Source organism: Dioscorea cayenensis, chromosome 12 (genome assembly GCF_009730915.1).
Source record: "Dioscorea cayenensis subsp. rotundata cultivar TDr96_F1 chromosome 12, TDr96_F1_v2_PseudoChromosome.rev07_lg8_w22 25.fasta, whole genome shotgun sequence".
In the NCBI taxonomy this organism is placed as follows: Eukaryota; Viridiplantae; Streptophyta; class Magnoliopsida; order Dioscoreales; family Dioscoreaceae; genus Dioscorea; species Dioscorea cayenensis.
In genome coordinates this window covers 20,266,560-20,289,695 of record NC_052482.1, presented here as the reverse complement: position 1 = coordinate 20,289,695, position 23,136 = coordinate 20,266,560, and the positions used below count along the sequence as shown (strand labels likewise).

General features: G+C 32.2%; 3 protein-coding genes and 1 long non-coding RNA gene across 4 annotated transcripts; 3 read left to right on the top strand and 1 right to left on the bottom strand.

Annotated features, from left to right (window-relative positions):
* Positions 1–90: 90 nt before the first annotated feature.
* LOC120273392 (protein THYLAKOID ASSEMBLY 8, chloroplastic) lies at positions 91–1,106 on the top strand. The gene has a single exon (XM_039280019.1). The coding sequence runs from the start codon at positions 191–193 to the stop codon at positions 896–898; it is 708 nt and encodes a 235-aa protein (XP_039135953.1). The 5' UTR covers positions 91–190; the 3' UTR covers positions 899–1,106.
* Positions 1,107–3,058: 1,952 nt separating this feature from the next.
* LOC120273014 lies at positions 3,059–4,380 on the bottom strand. The gene is made up of 2 exons (XM_039279651.1): positions 4,078–4,380; positions 3,059–4,001 (listed from the first exon to the last, which is right to left on the bottom strand). Exons 1-2 carry the CDS (start codon positions 4,243–4,245, stop codon positions 3,498–3,500), a joined length of 672 nt encoding a protein of 223 aa, XP_039135585.1. The 5' UTR covers positions 4,246–4,380; the 3' UTR covers positions 3,059–3,497.
* Positions 3,836–5,683, top strand: LOC120273016. The gene is made up of 4 exons (XR_005540490.1): positions 3,836–3,958; positions 4,140–4,221; positions 4,373–4,606; positions 5,608–5,683. It is a non-coding gene; the product is annotated as an uncharacterized LOC120273016 (long non-coding RNA).
* Positions 5,684–7,409: 1,726 nt separating this feature from the next.
* On the top strand, positions 7,410–11,139 carry LOC120273517 (transmembrane protein 209-like). The gene is given in 11 exon segments (XM_039280150.1): positions 7,410–7,741; positions 7,850–7,905; positions 7,986–8,638; positions 8,640–8,726; positions 8,728–8,817; positions 8,896–9,094; positions 9,223–9,405; positions 9,548–9,924; positions 10,705–10,731; positions 10,733–10,853; positions 10,935–11,139. Coding segments are annotated over 10 exon segments (1,992 nt in total). The 5' UTR covers positions 7,410–7,535; the 3' UTR covers positions 10,847–10,853; positions 10,935–11,139.
* The last annotated feature ends 11,997 nt before the right edge of the window (positions 11,140–23,136 follow it).

Genomic DNA, 23,136 nt, shown 5'->3' with positions numbered 1-23,136 from the left:
AACAATAAAAAAAACAAAAAATAATAATAATAAGTATATATAAAAATAGGAAAATAGCCATTATTCTCAAAATTTTCTTTTTCTTTTTTTCTTTTCTTTGAGAAAACATTTTCTTCTTCTTTTTCAAAAATAAGAATACGATTTCACGGACGTTCTCTAATCCATTTCGCGGGAAAGCAGTTCTCCGGCGATGGCTGCCGCCGCCGCTGTCTTCTCCGCGCAGCTTGTACTCCGCTTCCCGAAACGCTCCTTCAATGCTTCCATGCCCACCCTCTCGCCAATCACTTGCGGTCCGCGCGACAACCGTGGGCCGATGATTCGCGGCCGGACGCTGAGCACGGAGGCGATACTCGCCATCCAAGCCCTGAAACGCGCTGGCGGGGACGAAACCAAGATCGATGCCATCATCTCCGGTCCCGTATCCAGGCTTATCAAATCGGACCTCCTCGCCGCCCTCGCCGAGCTCCAGCGCCAGGATAGGCCCCGGCTTGCCCTCAAGCTCTTCCTTGCCGCACGCCGCGAGCTCTGGTACCGCCCTGACCCTGCCCTCTATGCCCAGATGGTCTCCGCCCTCAATCGTAACCAGATGAGCTCCGAGATCGACGTCTTGGTCTCCGATTTAATCGAAGAACAAGAAGGGAAAGATGAGACCTTTGTGCATGATATTCGTGGTGTCGCGAGGTTAGTGAAATCTTTGTTGGCGGCAGGGAAGGGGGAGGCTGTGAAGGAGATGTATGGGTTGATGAAGAGAAGAGGGTGCCGGCCGGATGAGTTTTTGTTTCGGCTTCTGATCAGAGGATTGAGAAGGTTGGGAGAAATAGATGCCGCTGATGAAGTAGAGAAGGATTTCAAGGTTTGGTTTGATGGTGGCGTTGGGGCGGAGTCAGTACCTGTTTGATGAAATGCCTAATAGAAAAGAGGTTCACTTTTGACTGCCTTTGGAGCATGATGCCATTGAATGGCAGGATTTGTTGTGAGTTTCTCTGTAAAAAGATTTATGTGCATGTTCTGATTAAGTATTGTTTGCAACTCTCTGATGCTTGTGATGCTTTTGCTAATTTTCATCTTTAGTTCTTATTCAATACTGTTATATTATCCACTCTTAACTATTATGCTGTTCATTAGGATCATGATGCAAATGCATGGCCACACTTGTTGTGGATTTTTTTTTAATATAATCTAAAATGTATTTGTATGCATGTTTTGATAAAGTATTGTTTCGAAGCTTGTGATACTTGTGATACTTTGCTGGTGGTCTCTTCTTAGTTCTTATTCAATACGATAGCATTATCATCTCTTCCCATTGGGTCGTGGTTTTGTAGCAAGATACAAAGCGACTTTATAAGAGGATTTCATTGTGAGTTTCTTTCTGATTATCTGTAAGTTCTGATTAAGTTTAATTTTAAAGTCTCTGATCCTTGTGATGCTTTGCTAGAAGCTTCATTCATTTCTTATGTTGAGTTACTAATTTTGGATCTTGGTTCTAAATTTCCTTTGGAGCATGGCAGGACTTTGTGATTTTCTTTTTAAAATCATTTGTATGTGTATTCTTATTAAGTATTGTTTGGAAGTTTGTGATACTTGTGATACTTTGTTAGTAATCTCATCTCAGTTCTTTTTCAATATAGTAGCATTATCAGCCTTTTACTACTGAGTCACTGATCTGTAACAACAGTAAGATGCTGCAGGTGCAAAGTGCTTAGCAGGATTTGTTGTGAGTTTTTTTTCTAAATGTATGTATGTTCAGATTAAGTAGTTTTTCATAGTCTGTGATGCCAGTGATACTTTGTTAGTAGCTTCTCCTCAGGTCTTACTCAACACAACTCATATTTATTGGTCACTGATCCGTAGCATGGTTCTTTACTGTCATTGGAGCATAGCAGCATTTGTGAATTTCTTTCTAAAAGTATTTGTTCATGTTCTGATTAACTATTATTTCAAAGCCTGTGATGGTTGTGGTATTTTGTCACCAATTTAATCTCAACTCTTATTCAATACACAGCTGTGATTTATCAGCTTTAGTCATCGGATCACTATTCTGGGGCATGGTTCTTGCCATAACTTATTGTGCTCAATGATCTATGTTGGACTTGGAGTACCACTCTATATCTAGCAGTTACCATACATTAATTATATGTGTTGGTGAGAATTAAATATATTCTATCAATCATTAGAGGACAAAGACTGTCCTTGGTCCTATCTAACAAATATCTGCATCAACTTGTTTAATTTCTCCACGTGCTGCCTATTTGTAACTGTTAATAAACCGCCTGATATATATATATATATATATTTCTCATTTATTATGCCTATCTATTTAGACAACTTTTATTGCCTGGTTAGGTTCCTAGGAGGAAAAGGTATCATTTGGGGCATTATGTTAAAGCCTGAAGCTGTAGTGCAGAAGCAAGTGTCCGATGCTAATGGAATGGTTATGATTTCTCTTGTAGGATAAATGTACTGAGAGGAACATGGATATTTTTATGGTGGAATGTTGAAGTTCAAACAACTGTTTAATAAGGTTTGTTCAAAGATATGGATGATATTGATGAGCTGCTAAATTTAAAAAAGCAACTATAGTGAAGCCATTGTGTGTATTGAGGTGGGACTTGGTAAATGGTAATCAGACAGTGTGCCTAAGTGTAAATTTGGTTAAGATGAATTCCATTTGGCTTATCCAGCCAAACAAAAACCTTGAATTTTGTGAAATTGGTGATGTGCAGAAGTCAAGCAAGTTTTTGTTGATAGTTTATAGTGTAATAACCTTTGTTCTGAGATCACAGCCATAGCTACAGTTCTTCAATTTAATGATTGAATAATTGGTTGAGCTTTTCATTTTGATTATTAGTTATCACATAGACTTCATCAAAACCATCATTGGTGTTCCATTCCTATATCAGTTTGTTTACTTTTAATCCCTGCCATCCGCTGCAAATTTTGTACCTGATTATTTCTGTGTATAATTATTCAATTTAATTTTAAAATATCACAATCGTTGGCAATGCATTTTCAGGAATATTTGTTATATAGGACACAATTCATGTGGTGCTGCAGCATGTGTAAGGAAGAAAACAACAATTTCCTTTGCTAGTTTTCTTATCCATTGCTTCTTTCTCTAATAATTTTACACTTTACATCTTGTATTTACATTTGCTGGTGTCTTGACAAATAAGATCAAAAAACAAGTGGCTGATATCAAGAATTCTCCTGCGCTCATGACAATCAAGAAAAACATCTCCTTCAGCATGACAGGTACCTTCCAACTGTGTATGCCCACCATTTTTTTAATAGCTGACAAAGAAGGATGCTTTTCCTGCATATGGAATTCCTGCTATCATTTTCTCTTGGATTAGATGGATTTTTCTCTTCAGTGCTTCCGCCACTACAGCTGCCCTTGCAGTTCCGATCACCGGGAAAATGAAATAATCACAAACCCAGAACACAAAAAAGAAACTGCCAGGTAGACGTTAACATTAGATTTTGTTTTGGATATTGTTTTATGATTCTTGCTGAGCCAGGGAAGCTACCTCCCGAGCCCAGAAGCGGAGATGCTTCTTCATATCAGCTCTATCAAGAGAATTTGGCAACATTCGTAGATTGAGGAGTGGAGAATCAGGTTTACTGATAAGCCAAGCCTCTGACAGATATGGCCTTTTCACCTGTTCTTCATTGGTCTCTCTCCTCTCAGCACTTCCACTCTTCTCTTCAACTAGTCTTTGAAGTCCCGGTATCACACATATCATCTCCGAACTCAATTTCTCTTTGTGGAATACAAACCCAAGATCCATGAACCCCTGGAGCTCATAGTTTTCAAGATCAGACAGGCTCTTGTAGGTCCTCATCTCTCTCCGTATGCTTCTTCTTCTTCTTATCTTCTGTGCTGAATCTGCACTCAAGGTAGGTGTTGAAGGATGCTGCAGCTGGAAAAGAGGCTTTCCTATGACGATATTCAGCACAGGTCGTTTCTTCTTTTCTTTGTATACTGCATGGCTTTTCCTACTCTGTGAAGTGCACAATTCAAGTTAATATACATGAACAATGAATTCGACTAATCGTAAACTATGATGTATTAAATACCTGTGATGTGCTGCTGTTTCCTGGAAGTGATTCTGAAGATGAGTTTGTTGGTAGGTGGGCAGGAAGAGGAGTTGAGGAAGCAGTCCTGGTCTTGCCCAAGAGAATGTTTTGTGAGAACCAGAGCTCATCCATGACTTGTTGGAGGTAAGAGAAGGTGTTTGAATCCATGTTTGCTTGTCCATGTTGCAGAGTCTTTGGGGATGCTTAAAAAGACCAGATGATGAACGTGGGGTCTATTGAGTGGATGTGCTCATAATACAAGAGCTCTAATTTGGCATCTTTGTGTATCATACAGCCAATGAACTTGAACAACGTGGTCCCTGAATGTGACTAGGTAGGGTCATATGGAACAACTAGCTATCAAACTTTGTATCTAGTCCCTTGAAGATGAGGATCAGGTGAGTGTGGATCCCAATCAAGCCTTGTTAGAGTGTTTATTAATTCTCTGTTTTTGGCTTTACCAGGTTGAAAGAAAGTTCTGGGAAGAAAACCATAAGAATGAGCATCCCTTTGATGGGTTATTTTAGAGGTTCTGTCTCTTCCCTTTGCATTATACCCTCTCTTTTGGTATTCATTCTTTGGTTCTTGCTTGCTTTGAATGTGATATTGAGGAGATTTATTAATTTCATGATGATGAGAAATTATTGCTTGTCTTTTGGATGTATACCCGACATATGTTACCACAGCTCAATTTTAACCCAAAAGTTGTGACAGATGTGATATCCAGATTATTAGTAATTTTAGCCTATCACTTTGCCAATGAACTCATTGATCTGATTATGATATAATGTTAGGTAAAAGTTTAATATAATTTAACATAAATTATTGTAAGTTGATGTATATATTCAAATGTAAATTCACTGGGGCTTTCATTTCGGGAGAACTTGGCAGAAGCGGGAAGTGGGGGAAGTGCCACTTTTCTGAAACGGAGGGAAGTGATATCACTTCCAGTAGTTCTAGTGTTCATTTGTTAGAAAGTGAAAATAGAATCGGAGAATTTAGGTGTTTGGTGAAGCTCTATGAGTTTAAAAAGGACTTTTGAAGCGAAAGAAAGTGAGTTTTTATAGATTGACTCACTTCCCCCTACTTTAGTAAAAAAAAAATACTAAAGTGAGTTTAATTCAAAATCTACTTCAGCACAAATGAACACCATAAGTGGAGGAAGTTAGACTATTTCGCCTAACTTTCGCCTAGTTCTCCCAAAATGAATGCCCCCTGACTCAACTGATGTTGAATTATTAGTTACTCTAGTAAGCTAAGACTATACATTTCCTTTAAACTTAGAGCACTCATAGTTAGATTTTAAGGAAGGATATGTTTGCCTAAACAGATTTTTGTAAAAAGTAAAATGTTTTAGAATCTATGTATTTTCTGATATTACTGCCAATGAAGATGTTGTGTTACTGTTAGTCTCTATTTACATTTGGTTTAAATTAAATATAATTTTTTTAATAATAAATATTATGTTTTTCCTAAACTTATCATCAATATTGGCTATCTTTCTCCTGTGTGGGTATTTGACAAAGAAAGGTTGGATGCTACTAGTAACCGGAAAGATGAGGATGAAGGTGATAAGTAGAGATAGCACCTTTTGTTTTTTTTTCCTTAGTTTATACATTGTATTTTGGACTCCTAGTTTATCCATTATATTTTAGACTTTATTTTTTTTCTCAAATAAAATAAAATGGATAAACTATTAATTTATTAAAAATGAGTTGGATTTCTATGTCACGGCTTTTTTTTATTTGGATAAAAGTGAATAAATCAGCACGACTTCCTTCTAGTTTCCTTAACCAACAGGAAGTGGGCGAGTCACATTTACGTTCACTTTTTTTCTTTTCAACTATAAAAAGAAATAGTTAGGGCCTGCCCTAAACTCAAGCTCGATCATATCTAAAATTGCGGAAAGCGAGCGAAGGCACTCCGTGAATAGGGTCGAGTAGATAGCAAATCGGGGTTATCCTTACCCCTCTCCGATCAAAATTCTAGCTTGCTTTCACCTACTACTCTTTACTTTTTAGAACACTTTAGATTTAGGGCTCTTGATAGTGATTTAAATGAATTTTTTTAAAAAAAAAATTATAAGTTGGAGAGACATAATTGAGGAAATTGACTAATAAATGACATGAATTAAGTATTGTTCTTCTTTTATGACTGAATGGCCCCTCTAATTTTGGTTAATTCATGTAAGTATGGGATTGTGTATTTCCTCGGTTTCTTTTACTTGTCCTATTTAAGTTGTTTTTTTTTGTCCTTTTTACTTATCTATAAAATTTATAACATATTAAATATAGTTTTTTTTTAAATTTATCTTTTATATTTAATGTAATTCTATAACTTTTGATAAATTATACTTAACTACATATTTTATTAAATAATATTTTAAATAAGAATAATTTTAAAAAGTTAATATAATTTTTTTATAAATTTTAAATTATTAACTAATTTTAACAGATTTTTTAATTCATGTGTTAAACTAGGCAAGTAAAAAAGATATTATTGTGTTTTTCTGCGAAGTTGTATGGAATTTTGAGAAACGCATCCGGAAATAATTTTTTCAAACTTAGTAGGTTTTTGTACAAAATTGTTAGGTATTTTGCAATCCTCCAGGGCCAGAAAGTTGGATATATACTAAAATTAGTGCGTTTTAATGCAAAGTCTTATGGTTGCAAAAAGACACCCTCATAATTATTATTAATAACAAGGGGTGCTTTTGCAAAAATGCTACGGTTTGTGCGGTTTTTACATAAAACGCCCTGGAAAGGTTAATTTTACATGAAGTTTTGTGATTTTGCAATGACGCCCTCAGGAGAACAACTAACAAACAAGGAGTTCTCTTGCAAAAGTGACAAAAATTTATGCCGTTTACAGAAACACCCCTGGCGTTTTTGAAACTAGTGGGTTTTTGTGCAAAAAATAAATGAAGTTATATTTTTTTGCAGCAACCCCCTCACGGTAATAATTAATCACTTTGTCGTGCCGTACGCGGTTTTACTAAAACACCCCCATAAAATATTTAATCTAATTCTAATTCTCCCGTTCAAAGGGTTCATTTCCCTCATAAACACAAATGTTTGCGTTTTATAATACTGTGATCACAAAATTTTTTTTTTAATACAAAAATTACTTAATTTTTTTCGGTTGTATGTGTGGCCATAATATCATGTGATTTCTAGTATTATATCAGCGTCACATCAGCAAATTAGTCAGAAACTGTCTGTCTAAAGTCATAAGTCATACCTGCAAGTGTTCAACTGGAAAAATAAATAAATAATTTTTATGTTAAAAAAAATTTTGTGGCCACATAATATAAATTATAAATGGTCATGAGGTGCGATTCGCAAATGAACCCCCGTTAAAGTGTCAAGTAAAGCTTGCAAAAAGAGAACATTTGAAATCTATGGAGATTTGAAAACCAGAGACCGAGGAGAGCCCGCGAGCTCGCGAGCCAGACGACAATGGAAGCAGATCGAAACCCTAATGCTACATCGAGGAGCTTCTGCTCCTCCTCCTCCTCGAAGAAGCGCGAGTTCTCGGTGTACCAGAACCCCGCTTTCTCCGCCGCTCTCACCGCCTCCAGCCTCCGCCCTTCCTCATCCGCTGTCCTCTTCTTCTCCTCCTCTGCCCTTGTCTCCGCCCTATCCTTCCTCGCCCTCTCATCCATGTACCATTTCTTGCCCTCAAATTGTTTACATTCTTCTCTGCTTCTTCACTGTGCTCATGCGTAAGCTTCTTCTCCTTCTGATGCTTGTTTTCTTGGTCGGTCCTACAGGGAGGACTCGCTCACTCATAGCTTGGGATTGATCCGTGTATCAAAAGTTGGAGCTTGTAAGGATTTCACTATGCACTAACTATTTCTGGTAATGCCCATTAACTGTTTGATTAATTTCCTCTGTGGAGTATTGCAGTGTTTCTTTTCAAATCTTTGCGAACTGCGCTTGTTCTGGTGTTCATCACGACATTATCTGCTTTCCTCCGAGCTTTGGCTCTGCGCAATGGTGGTGTTCTGACTAAGAGAATGAAGGATCAGCAGAAGAAGCTCTCTGAGCGTCAATTGAACCTCTTAGGCATAAAGCTGCAACCTTGTGAGAAAATGGATGATGAGGTTGTGAAGAAGCATCCCAAGTCAATGACTTTGTCCTCGGAGCCCCTTGTCCCTATTAGGAAGTCGGGCTTTGGTTATACACCCACTCGTTCATCATTAGTTGGATCGGAGCAACAACAGTTAGCTAGTAGTGCAAAGAAGATGTCAGGGATGTCCCCGGTTTCAACTCCTGCTCGGCTGCATTCTCAATATATATCCTCTCCTTCAACCCCATGGTCAAAAGGCAGTGCAAAAGGGATACAGACAGAAGCCTTGTTTGAGCAATTCTTGGCAAATGTGGATGAGAAGTTTTGTGAGTCAGCTGTCAAGACAGAAACTACTACGCCCCCGGCCACCATTAGGGGATTTGGCATTGTCAGCCCAAGCTCAATAGCCAGCTCGGCCACTGCTTCTGGTACTACAAGGAGCACGCCACTGAGGCCTGTGAGAATGTCCAACCAGAAGTATAGCACACCTCCCTAAGAAAGGAGAGGGAGAGCTCCCACCTCCTATGTCAGTGGAACAAGTAGTAGAGGCTTTTTGAGTTTTTGGTGTCTACCCTCAAAATTGAGCAGTGGCAGGATAGGCTGAGGCAGTGGTTCTCATCAATGCTAATGAATCCGTTGCTTGAGAAGATCGAAACAAGTCACATTCAGGTTTTCAGCTACCATTCTCTAATGCACATCTTTGATCTGAATATGTTTGTAATGTGAATATAATTGTAATTTTTGCAGGTTATGCAAGCAGCAGCGCGGGTTGGTGTTTCCATTACTGTAAATCAGGTTGGAAGTGATACATTGACTACTACTGTGCCTGTCAATGTGTCCCTGATAGATGGTGCCAAAGAGTGGCAGCCGATATTTACCTTGGATGAAGATGGGGTTCTTCATCAGCTTCGTGCAAATCTATTGCAAGTACGTGATGCATCAGCTTGTGAGTTTCTTTCACTATTCCTGTCTATTACTCAAGCAACTTGTTTACTGTCATCTGTGGCTAGGATGGTTTAGCTTTACATATAAATTTATCTGATTGTGCTTCTTCTCGTTCCCTCCAATGTGAAGTGCAATCTCCTATAGTTGGCTTGCAACAACCACAGCCAAATCCTATACTTCCTTTTGTACAAGCATGTGTGGATGCCATCACTGAACATCAGAGACTTAACACATTGATGAAAGGAGAGCTGATTAGAGGCTTGCTCCCACTAAGTGGTGTGCGTGCAGATTATACTGTGCAAAGGGTCCGAGGTAGACATCATATTTTCAAAATATGAATTTTTTATGCATGTTTAACAGTACAATGTAGTATTTACCAAGATGTCAAATATGCTAGAGTTAATACCATGACTTGTTTTCTGTTCTTGAGTTTTCTGTTCTTGATTTGTCGCAGAACTTGCTGAAGGAACATGCTTAAAGAATTATAACTATTTGGGGAGTGTAGATGGTTCTGACAAAGCAGGCAAAAAGTATTCGGGCGAACTTCCAAGTGACTCTCACCTGCTGTTATATCTATTCTCTGCTTTCTTAGATCATCCCAAATGGATGTTACATGTCGATCCCGCCTCCTATTCGGGTGCTCAGTCAAGCAAGAATCCTTTGTTCCTCGGAGTTCTTCCCCCGAAAGAGAGGTTTCCTGAGAAGTATGTGGCTATCATATCTGGTGTGCCATCTGTGGTCCATCCCGGGGCTTGTATATTAGCAGTTGGGAAGCAAAGTCCTCCGACTTTTGCTTTGTATTGGGATAAAAAGCTTCAAATCTCTCTGCAGGTTAGTTTTTTTGCCAATGTATAAGTGTTTGCTGTTATAGTTTATCCTTAAATAATCACAATAGTGGTCTTCTATGCCAGCTGAAACACTGGAATTTGCTTTAATTTTTAGACTTATTGTCTGCCTGATAATAGAGCACCAAATCGAAACTAAAAAAATAGTTGAATTTCTAAGTGAATTTATAGGCTACAGAACTTTTTAACTCTACTGACCCCTGAAAGGGAAACATAACTTGATGAAAGTGCACTTTTACTTCCTGAACTGTACCTCTATATTCACTATGGTCATTGAACCCTAGACCAAATTAATTTTTAGTAATTGTAACAAGAAAAAGAATACAGAAATAGTCCCCAACTTATGGAAACATAAGGAGTCCAATTTAGAACTACTTTTTTTAACCCTGAAATCAAATCAACATTTTTTTGTTTTTCAGGACCATATTGAATCTTCAGTGGTTCAAAAGATCTGAAGTGCACTTATACTAATAAAACTCTGCCAATTGTTTTTAAAGTTGGTCTATAAGGCATACATTAGATTGCGTTATGTAAGTTGCTGGAATTATATTCTTTAGAGTTTAAATCCTAATTCACTTGCATTACAGAAATGAATATAGTCAGTCATTCACGCAACGCTTCACTGTCAATTTTCAAGTTTATGTAGCCTCAAAAGATTTCATTCATTTTTTTCTCTGCCCTTTTGTAAGCTTATTGTTCTCAGTCTGCCAAAACTCTTTTTAACATGTCCCTAATCACTACTGAACTTAATTCATATTTTTTCCAGGGAAGAACAGCATTATGGGATGCTATTTTTGCTTCTCTGCCATAGAATCAAGGTAGGATATGGAGCGGTTGTTCGTGGAGTTCATCTCGGTTCTTCGGCTTTGAACATCCTTTCAGTTCTCGATTCGGCGAATGAAAGTTGAAGATCAGGTTTGTAAAACCCTCTCCTGTAGCAATGTTATGAATCCATCATCAAGTCTAAAGACTGTCTTTTCTGTTTGTGTTGTGCAGGAGATAAGAGCACCACTTGCTAAACTGGTTTCTAATGTGTAACCTTCTCTGATCTTTTCAATTTGCTTTTATGAATTCAAAAACTTAGAATCATCTTTTCAAGGTCGTCTTTAACTAGTTGCATGTATCCTGATTTTTCAAATCAGTGAGGGAAACAAAATTTGGTTGTATTGATTTCAAATTTAACACATTTGAAGTTTAGAATGCTTGGTTTGGATTTTTTTGTTAAAAGAAAAATAACAAAAAAATAAAAAGCATTCAAAATTACTTATTCACAAATTTATATTTAGGGACATATATTTCGCTTTCACTTTGGGATTTTTAATTGCATTCTTTTTAACAATACAGATAAATTATTCCAAGTATGTTTTTTAAATTTTCAACTATGTTTTAGAAGAGAGTTAAATTTTTTACTTACCACATAGAAATTAATGACAATACCATTCGTCCTCATTGCCATATGGGCTTTTTGTATGTGTTTTTTTGTCCATTATCAAGTGGGATTTTTTACTTCGTTTTGGCATGATTATAGGCTTAATCGTAAAATTTCCAAAGATATTTGGCCAAGGATATTTAGCTTGAAATTTTTCTTGTTTTTTTACATTCAATGATTTCTATTTGCGATTTTTATCCCTATCTCCCAATGTTCTTTTAGAGTTGTTTTGAATTGTTTTATGTTTTTCAGTTGTTTTTTGTCTTGCATTTATCGTCTTTCACAGTGAAACCAACATTATCAGATTAAAGATCCATTGGTTTTTTCTCGAGTTATTTTCTATCATTGTTATTTGTATATGCTTTTCTAGTTGTTTTTATAAAATTATGATTTACCTATTTATTTTTAACGAAGTTAAAATAATTGTATTCATATATATTCTCTTTTGATGGCCTACCTAATTCAAAACAATGGTCATGTATTCAGTTTTAAGCTTTTAATGATAAAAAAATTTTTAAAAAGGTCAATCCAATCCTCCCACAGAAAACTATTTTAATACTTATAAATTCAAATAATTTGACTTATATTTAACTCAAAATTTAAAACATTTTCAAGTACTGTGAAGTACTGTAAATGTTTCCAACTATTCAATTTTTTAAAGACTTTGAATCTCATTGGACATTTTAAGTCAGACATAGAAAGGAAGTAGGAAAGCATTGAAGAGTTTGTTCTCTGTTGGGTGGAGTGCACCGTCCAAACACTAACTAGTCAAGTTGCATACAATTGGGATTGCACTATTTGTGGTCACTTACTTGGCCTTTTTGTTTTATCTAATTATCTTATTATTTGATTATTATTATTAAGTGCTCCCTCTCTAGCTTTGATTCTCAGCCACAAAAGTCAATTAAACTTATTTGATATTAAAAAAATATATCTATTTTATATTTAATTTGTTTTTGTTATAAACCCCATCTTAGTGGTTTTTTTTTCTTAAAAAAAAGATAAACTATTTAGATTAAAAAAAGCAAATATTTTTTTTATAAAATAAAAAAAAAGAGCAAATATATAAATATATATATATATATAGAAATATGAAATAGAAGGACTACCATATAACTTTAGTAGAAGTGGATAAATTCAGCTATAGAAGACAAATAAAATAAGTAACTGAAAGACTAATGAAATAAAGAAAGAAAAAGACATGAGCACTTGATTTTAGTAAGCTTTTGTTGCCATTATATGAAATTTAATTTAGATAATATATTGTATGTATAATTAATCATTTAAATTATTGTTATGATATTTAGTACTGTTTTGTGTCTATTTAAAAAAAAACTCAAATTATTATTATTATCTAATGCTAATTTTTATAACTTGCTTTTTTTTCTATTGTTGATGTGGGTCCTCTTTTGGGCATGGATATTGACATGATATGTTAATATATATTTATATATTATGTAATTCCATTTATTTTGTAGTTTTTTCAAAATGTTAATCATGACATGTCATAAACTGGATTGATTTGATAGCTAATTTGCCGTATACAAACCACATTTTGCATGCCATGCCACGTCAGTATATATCAGCAAGTCAACATCAGAGACAAAAATAAATATTTTATGTATATATAGCTTTAAATTGAATACTATTAAAATAAATAAATAAATTTAAAAAAAATCTCACGACCCAAACTTCATTCCAACTTAAAAATAATAATAATTAAATAAAATTGATACTTTCTCCGTTCTTTTTTATCTGTCACAAATTTATGTTCTTTTCTATCTATTATTTTCGAACATCAAAAAATATTTATAATTATTTTTTTAAAATTACTTCTAGCATTAATATTTAACTCTTTTGTTGAAATTAAATAAAAAAAAATGTGAGATGAAAATTAGGGTAATTTTGAAAAAATAACTAATTTTTTATAAAATTTTATGAAATAACTAAATTTTTTGGTATGTGAAATCGGTTAATCACGACAGATAAAAAAAAACAGAGGGAGTATTACTCATTTTCATTTTAGTGATTAAAGTAAAATTCACTTATTTTAAATATTTTGGTAGAATACCCATATTAGTCCCTATACTCTTTTCATTTTGTCCTTTTAGTCCTCTTACTTCAATTTAAGCCCTTTTAATCCTTCTACTCTTTGAATGAGTGCAATCAAGTCCCCCATATACACTTTGAACATACAAATTACTAATTTTCATTGCTCATATATTCTATGAATCATATAAAAAATAAAGAATTTTTATTATTTTCATGAATTGTGTATATTTTACAATGATTATTATGGATGAATTGTGTAGTATATTAAGTATTTTTATGATTAGAATGCGTTTTTACCACTGATTGCACCATTCGAAAGTAGTGGACTGAAAGAGTAGTTTTAAATCAAGTAAGATACTGGGCAAAGAAAAATAAAATTAAGATGAGAACCAAGATGGTATTCTACCAAATATTTTCTTTATATTTTTCAATCTTGACTCTATATAACTAGTTTAAAAATAAAAGTACGGATAGTTTTTATAATATAAATTAATATCAATTATATTTTACATTTTATATAATCATGATCATGCATCTTCGCTATTTAAAATTTTTAAAGTAAATCGAGACCTCTCCAAAGTCATGTAAACTCATTAATTATCATCTACAACTTTTCAACGTTATCTTTATCTATTCTATACTATGGTAATCGAGAAAGAAAAAGTCAAGATTTGGTTTTTGACTTTTGTACACTCTAACTTTGACTGTATTTTGTATTACATATATAGGTTGGTTTAATTTTAATCCAATCTAAAAATTTCAAGATGCTAAAACTTTATTAGTCATACAATTTCATGTACTTAGTTGTAAGAATCCGAATTTATTAATTTTTAAACACTAATTATATGAATTAAATAAATACTACAATTTTCAATTATGAGACATTGAGATTTGAGAGGGAAGAGAATAGCAAGCTTTGGCTTTATGTAACCAATTAAACTATTCCATAGTGACATATCCATAGCAAAAATATAGCTTTTAATAGTTGGGTGCAGCCTATGCTCAGGCATGCTTATCTGGCACTCATAAGAGTTTCAAGGATGGCTACTAGTCATTACCCTTCTAATGAACAAAAGAATGGTTTTGGGATCAAGAGCTCATTCTCTCTTCCTTTTATTCTCTCTTTTCTTATGTCTTTTCTCCTTTGGTAATGCATTACTTTATTCAAAGTTCAGATTTATTTATTACTATTATTCTTTTATTCTTGATACGATAGGACAGTACATCAAAAATATGAGACAGTATATATATACAAAACAAATTATAGTGAATTAGATGATGGCATGACTAATAGTATTTTACCTGACTATTTATTGTAGTGAAAGGAGAGTTGAGGGTTAAACCTTTTACTCGGGAGAGTTGCTCAAAGCCGAGAGACATCGTGAAGGAAGGTGTTGAAAAACTCTACCATAAACATGAACACTGCTGTGTTTCTTGGAGTTAGAAACCTCTTCCATGGCGATTGCATTGTTAAGGTGATGAAATGTCTTGCTCTTTTATGTAGTGATTTATATATTTATATTTATATTTATTTGTAATCATATAATAAAAATTTGTTCATGTATAATACATATAGTCTCAGTGTGCTTCACTCTTGTTGGAGGATCACTAGCTCAATGCAATCCTTGCAGAGCAAACCAATTCGCAACAGCTTTTGGGACGAGAAATTTCAAGTATGTTAAAGTGATTAAAGATGCATTAGAGAAAGAATGCCCTAATACCGTTTCTTGTGCTGACATTGTTGCTCTTTCCGCACGCGAGAGGAGTTGTTATTGGTCTGTAATTCATCAGTAATGTATCTCCTAATTTATATTTTTAAATTCAGTTAAGACAATTACAGTTTTGAACTTAAAAACTAGCTAATGGAAAAATCAAAAAGTGTATTTATACTCTAACAACCAACTTCGACATCATTCCACATTTGTTTTGTACAGCTTAAAAGGACCATATTTTTAACATGAGGAACAGGAAGAAGAGATAGCCATAGAGAGCTACAGCCAAGATGTGATCAACTCCATTCCCAAACTTCACAACGAGTAGCCTTTCCTTCATTCTCTCTCGATTTCAATCAATAGGAATCAGATGCCGGAGATACCTGGCTCTGTGGCTCTGGGTAATCAAAATTACATCAGCTCTTGATATGCTTATTGGGACGTTTCAATTATCAAGATGCACGCTACAGCGTATATTTACAGTATTTGTCACCTGCTTAGTATTTTGTGAATATTTTTAACACAGGCATGCATATACTCAGTCGAGTCAGCAGCCCGGATCAACTGACTGGATACGAGGTTATTACACACTTAATTATGCTTATATATACAGCAAAAGGCCGAGAAAAGTACAGCGAGTATACAATCGAGGTAAAATCAGACGCAAGAATTACAGCCCTATTAAGATGCATCTCCTAATAAAAAGTATAAATCTAATATGAGGGCCTCATCTCGTTGGAAGAGTACATTGTATAAATGTTGTTAAAGACTTTACCCAACAGTAGACCGCAAAGTATAGATCCCATCTATGCTGAGTATCTCAAGGTGACGTCTCTCTCACGGAACTCTGACCCAAAGGCAGTGTGCATGCAAGGAATGATAGAGGTACACCAATGATAATTGATAACATATTACAAGAATTTAGCTTTAAGCATAAAGGGTTTGATGTTAGTAGACCAACAATTGGTTACTGACCCTTCAACATCTCAGTTTATTGAAAAATGGCTGTAGATAATGATTATTTCTATGAGAAGTTCACCGAGGCTTTGCTCTTGATGTCGGAGAATAATCCGGTCACGGAGATGAAGGGAGATTAGAAAAGGATTGTAGATTTGTTAATTAAATGGTCAAGTATGATAGAAATGCATATCAAAATAATCGAAACTCTTGAATAATTCCATGGCATTATGGTGTATTGGTTTGAGAAGTTGTAAGATTGGAATATTTGCATGTGTGTGCTTGAGTAATTGAAATATGTGATTGTGATATTCAATAGAGAGGAGAAGGCTGCTTCTTAATTTAATGCTCTTGCATGTGCATCAATGGTGTATTATTTAATATTAAAAATTTTAATGGGGAATAATTATATTGGAATATAATAAGTGAAAAGATTTATATGTATTTTTCATGAGGAAAAAAAAACTCTTTTTATCACATTAATTATTTTTCACAAGACACTATTATGCACCGTTTTACTACCTTGTTTTTAAATATTTATCAAAAGAATAAATTGTTCTTTTAGAAAATATAAATGATGATGACCTAGTTATCTTGTTCTAAGTTGCTTGATAATCATTTAAAAATTCTAATAAGTGAGTGAATTTTTACTTGCTATAAATAAATTATTAATTAAGACATAAAAATTTAAGAACTCGCAAATTTTTTTATATTTTTCACATATTTTTATTTTTAATTAGATTGACATCATTAATTAATTAATTAATTAAATTAATAATAATATGAATAAAAATCGTACTAGTGGTCCCTAAACAAAAGATATGCTCTTTTGATTTTTGATAATTACATTGAATTTGTTTGTTTACTCTTCCTGTACGTAACAAATCTATATCTATTTTATCACGTGTCGTTATATGATATATATACTCCGTTTTTCATATAAGTTAGAAAAGAATTTTAAAAATAAATAAACGATGACCTATAAAACGAATGACATGCATTATAAAAAAGCACGAAGAGATATCGATAAATATGTATGCTCACGATCTGCGCATTTAGTACTATATGATATATTAGTTGTATACTAATTTTAAAAACTAAAACTCGAAAAATAAATATGTTCATATTATAAATCAAAAATTAGCAAAAATTCTCAATCCATGTTTCACATAGCTACAACATATAAGAATATCTGGAATAATTAATAAATATGTTTCACGATTTATGGCATCTATATATATTAATTCTCTGTATTTCTTTTGTCACTCTTCTATTGAAATAATTAGGGACTACGTCATTATGTGGATGTTTAAGGATTTTAAGACCATGTAGAGCAAGTTTAGATCGAGCTTACATATCATTAAACTAATACTTATAATACCAATTGGAGACAAACATCAAACCTCACATATCAAAACCTATCTTTATCTTAATTTGTTCCCCATGGTGATAAGGAGTGATAAATAAAGGATATATTGCACCATTCTTTCTTTCATACTAAAAAATAATTAAGTGCTGGAGCTTTCATTGAATATAAAATTCCAAAAGAAGTTGAAAATACATCACTGAATTAATTGCATTTCACTCAAAGTTTGGTCCATGATGCTTGCAATTTTGGTTATTATTGTATAAGCCTTCCTAAACTTAATGCGTGCCACGTATAAATTATGCCAATCCATATCCATCACTCTATGTAAGTAAATTGAAAGCAATATTTTTATAAATCTTTGTCATTAGCTTAAACATAGTCTTATTTCTAATTTATAGATTGAAAGCATCATCCGTGGATATTATGCTTCTATATATAAATTTTAATATGGATTATCAAAATTGACTGAGAAATATTTCTAACATATATATATATACATATATAATCACCGTTTTATTTATTAGCACCGAGTCACCTGTGTAGGTTATTCGTGTCCAATGAAAAAGGTGAATTTGAACGTTAGTTTGTTTAGGGTGAAGGCACAAATGTTGTAGAGCTTGAGTTCATACTTCTCACATGTGCCTTCCCCTGACATATAGCTTGTATATATTTGTCAATATATATAGTTATACTTATTTATATCAGTTTTAAAAATGAAATATAAAAATAAAAAAATCACTTAAAACAAACATAATACTAACTATATCGCTCTTATCGAAGTAAAATTTAAGTGTTGTTTGATTCACATATTCTTACATTATTGTTCATAATAGGACATCGAGAATATGATTCTCAAATCATATCATTGGAAAAATATGTGCACCCTTTTTATTTGGTTGACAAACTGGAATGAGGGTCAAATGAACAAAGCCGCTCGAAAGTTGCTCGAGGCTTGGTTCAAAAAGCTCGTTATTAAAGCAAACTATGAGAGTCAAATCGAGCTTGAGCTTGACTTTCAAACTCGAGTAGATAATCGAGCCGAGCTCAAACCTCATATTGCTTGCCTCATCAAAGCTCGTAAGAGGCTCAATAATATACCATATGATACTATAGCATCTAAAAAAATTTAATCATTACTCGTAGTTATACTATAATGATTAAAATTATCATGAAAGCACATGTATTGTACCTATATATAAATATTAATGTAGTAAATTGTTGTACAAGCTACACTATAGCTATTCGAGTTGAGCTCAAGTTTGATATTTCCTTAGCGAGCCAAGCTCGAGCTTAACAAAAGAAGCTCGGTTTAAATAGTATTCAGCCAAGCTTAAACATAACAAAACTCAGCTCGACTCAATTTGATTGTAGCCCTAGCTGGAATGTAACACTAACATGTTTTGTTAGATAGAAAACTTAATTATTTGAAATAAATATATATATTTTTTCTTCAACTTAATATTTGAAAAAAAAAATCAAATGTTTTCCTCTCCTCCAACTAAATATTTCAATAAATATATTTTTATATAAAAAATATATGAGGATGGAATATTCTTATTTTTTTTAATTAAAATTGAAGTTTATGAAATTTATTGAATTGAAAGGTTAAAATGGAGAAGAAGAAAAAAATTACATTCAAATGAGGTAATCTTACGTGTTTTAGATCACCCCCAACCAAACGCCACTTCATTGTATTCTTATCTTAATCTATTATTCACATTTTTTTTACTTTCAATAAACAAAATACTACACTAGCTCAAATATCATGATAATAATAAATTAAAAATTAAATAATTATAGCAACAAGGTAGCCCAATATAATACATTCATAATGTAAATTAAAAGAAAAAGTTTGCTATTTGGGCTCAAGCCCAATAACAATAAATTGTACAAAACCATTGTCAAAACATAACTCACTTACCTCAATTAGGGTTGATCCAAATGATAGAGTTTGAATTTTTAAACAAATAATTTGACTGAAAAATAATTTATTCTTGTATTGACCTCTTAGAGTAGCTCACCTGGTAAAAGTCCCAAAAATAAAAATCATTTTTAAGCCAAGCATTTTGGGATCATTATCAAACTTACATTAGTATGAAAACAAATAAATTAGAAAAAAAAAAAATCTCTTCACTCTGTTCCCAACCAGCTCACATTGGACCCCTTTCACAGACCCACAACTAAGACTCATGATTGATTATTTGATTTGATGTACACAAACAGTGGACTGTGATTATTTTTGTTTTACATAAATGGCCATGTGACACATCAATTTGCAAAAATTTCTTTAGTTGTTAATCATTATTGATCGTTATCATCAAATAACTCTGTGTCTAATGAGCCATGAAAACAAATTGTTGCTTATAAATGAGATTAATTAATTAATTAAAACTTAGGATGCAATGATGAAAACCAGTATTGAAGTTGCTTGTTGAGTAGCCTTTCAGATACATCAAGAGAAAATGACATGAAAACCAAATCATTATCAAATTATAAAACATTGATCCTTATCATCAAATCAACTCCTCCCGTCTACTGGGCCTATTTGGATTTGATTTTTCTCAAAAATTATACCTTTTAATATAAAAGAAAAATCTTACCGAGAAATATTTATTTTACCAACGACCCTAGGTCCCTTACATACGATGTTCTAAAAATCCAAAAACATATATGTTTACGAGTTAGTTTCACGTTTATATCATGCCTGATACTGGGTTTGTACGCTTAAAAAATATATATTTTCATAGGATAGAAATTTACGCATTGGGTACAAACCCATGACCGGAAGTAAACTAAATAAATCGAGACAAAACTTAAAAAGATAAAAACTATTTAAAAATTGAAAATAATTTTCTAATAATGTATATATATCTTCACCCATATTTTTGCATTTAGTATCATTTTTATTTACTTGTTACTTGTTATTAGCAAAAGCATTGTGAAAGAAATTCATCATTCAACATTACAATTTATTATTTTTATATTTATTATTCATCTTTATTATTTATATTATCTATTTTTGTAATACCAAATTATTTATATATATATTGTTATACTACAACATAATTTTATGAGTGTGCAACAATATAAATATATTATTAATTTAAAACCGTAATTTTTCTATAATATATTTCATTTAATGTGGAATCTTTAAAATCTTGCGTATTTATAAACATATTATTAACTTAAAATCATAATATTTGAAATCTTGATTAATAAATAATTTACTTAAGATTTTGTTATATTGATAAGAAAGTTTTTCACTCTAACTTAATTTTTAAAAATAAATTAAGATATTTATGATTCCTAGATTTATCATTTCATATTTAATTTTTTTTTATGGAAAAATAAATTTTTTATTTAATAAAATCTCTTCAATTCCTCATAGATCCTTTTTAATCAAGTCAATTATTCTTAAAATTTAGATTTAATCCTACATCAAGTAATATCTGGTTTTGAAAATATTATTAAAAGTATTCAATAATGAGTATTTAACAAAAATAAAATTAATAAATATAAAACTTTTAATTATTGTGATTTATTTAAAATTATCATACATATATCTGCATTTTTTAAAATTCTATTTGATTTTTAGGGCAAAAAAATATCAACAATGGTGGTCTACAAGACACAAACAATGGTGGTCTACGTTAGCATTCTTATACTTACCTGCTTCAAAATAAACTGCAAGTTATTAATTGATATTTTTAACTAAAAATAAAAATAATAGTCTCATGTTATTCAAATTAATTCTCACATCAATTATTTTATTTTTAAAAATATATATGGCAATTAGTAACTGCCTGTAAAAAGGGTCATACCTAAACCCAATTTATATATATGTTGTTTTTATAATTTTATTTTTATTTTTAAATAAACCCATGGCTAGGAGGTTCTAACTCGGCCTGCGGTTTAAGATAGTGACACGGGACGGGTTTGGCTCTGCCAGGCTAATCTAGCCCGGTGGGTTAGCATATCAGCTAGAGCCGGTTCAGGTTGAGGCACGGATAATCCTAAAGCTAACATGTAGCCATGTAGGTATGGCTGGTTTGGGTCGGGCCCCAGTTGATGCCTGTGCCCCTCTTTAGCCCAAAAAGAATGCCAATTAAGTTGGGCCAATACAGATAGCCCCTAAGACCATGAGAGATCTCATAAACTGGTAATTAAATAGCTTCAATAATACCATCTATAAGCATTTTAATATTATTATCACCATCATCTACGCGCACGCACACGTTGGATAATAAATTTTTTCAAAAATTATGTTGTACTATTCCTCTTTCTCTAATGCATACGGTTTATCCATTTTTACAAAATAATAATAATAATAATAATAATAATAATAATAATAATAATAATAATAATAAGTTTTACTAATTTACAAAATTTATGCAAATAAATCCGACCATTTTTTAAAATAAATATAAGATTATCTCATTTTTATATTTTTGTGCCAACTTTGCAAATAAGTCTAAGATTCCCACATTTTCACATTTCCTACAAATTTTCCAAATAAATCCTCATATATTTTCTTTTTTATATTGTTTTTTATATATTTGTAAGAACACGCATATATTTTGTAGATCAATCTTGACTGACACCTCTCCATTATATTTTATACATATACTACAATAATTTCACAAATACATATAGTCAATGAAAAGATAGAGCCATAAATTTTTTAAAAGTGGGTCAAGTGAAAATAAGGAGCTAAATAATATATATTGACAATTATTGTTTTTTAAAAAAATTTATATATAATTTTATACATATCAATTTGTAAAAGGTCAGGTGACTAAGAATATTTTTTTATAAATAATAAAATATAGTGTTTTTACAGCATATATACCAATATATACTAATTGGATTTTTAAAAACATTAGCTTCTAATATGTATGCCATATTATTAATTACATATTCTATATTATAACATTCATAAAAAATGCTATTAAAAAATCATAGAAAGCTAAAGGGGCGAGGAAGAGTATGATCTGAATTTGGTCTCCAAAGTTAACCATAAAGGATCATGATACTGAACAGTAACCCTAAGTACTATAAATCTAATGATATTTTTAAAAACTTATTTTTGAACCTGTAATGTGTATATATATACTGTATACATATAATTTTTCACATCATGTATTTTCCTAGTCACTCCTATCCAAAGTAGGATCTATACTAATATATTAGATATTTCTAAAAAATTTGAATGTCTTTTCTTTCGCTCCCATCAAAATAGGATACATGTATCCATTTTTCATACAAAAATAAAATAAAATAAAATAAAATATAGGATACATGCTAATATATTAGAGATTTCCAAAAACTATTTGAATTCAATTAGGATATATAATAATATATTACAAATTTCCAAATTAGTTAGGATATACAATAATATATTACAAATTTCCAAAAACAAAATGGATACATGCTAATATATTAGAAATTTCCAAAATTATTTGAATTCAATTAGGATATATAATAATATATTACAAATTTCCAAAACTATTTAATTTTAGTAATATATTAAAATTTTCCAAAAATATGTAAATTTAGTTAGGGATATATACTAATATATTACAAATTTCCAAACCAATTTGAATTGAAAATAGGATACATAATAATATACTAAAAATTTTTCTAAAAATATTTTAATTTAATTGGGTTAACAACTATAAT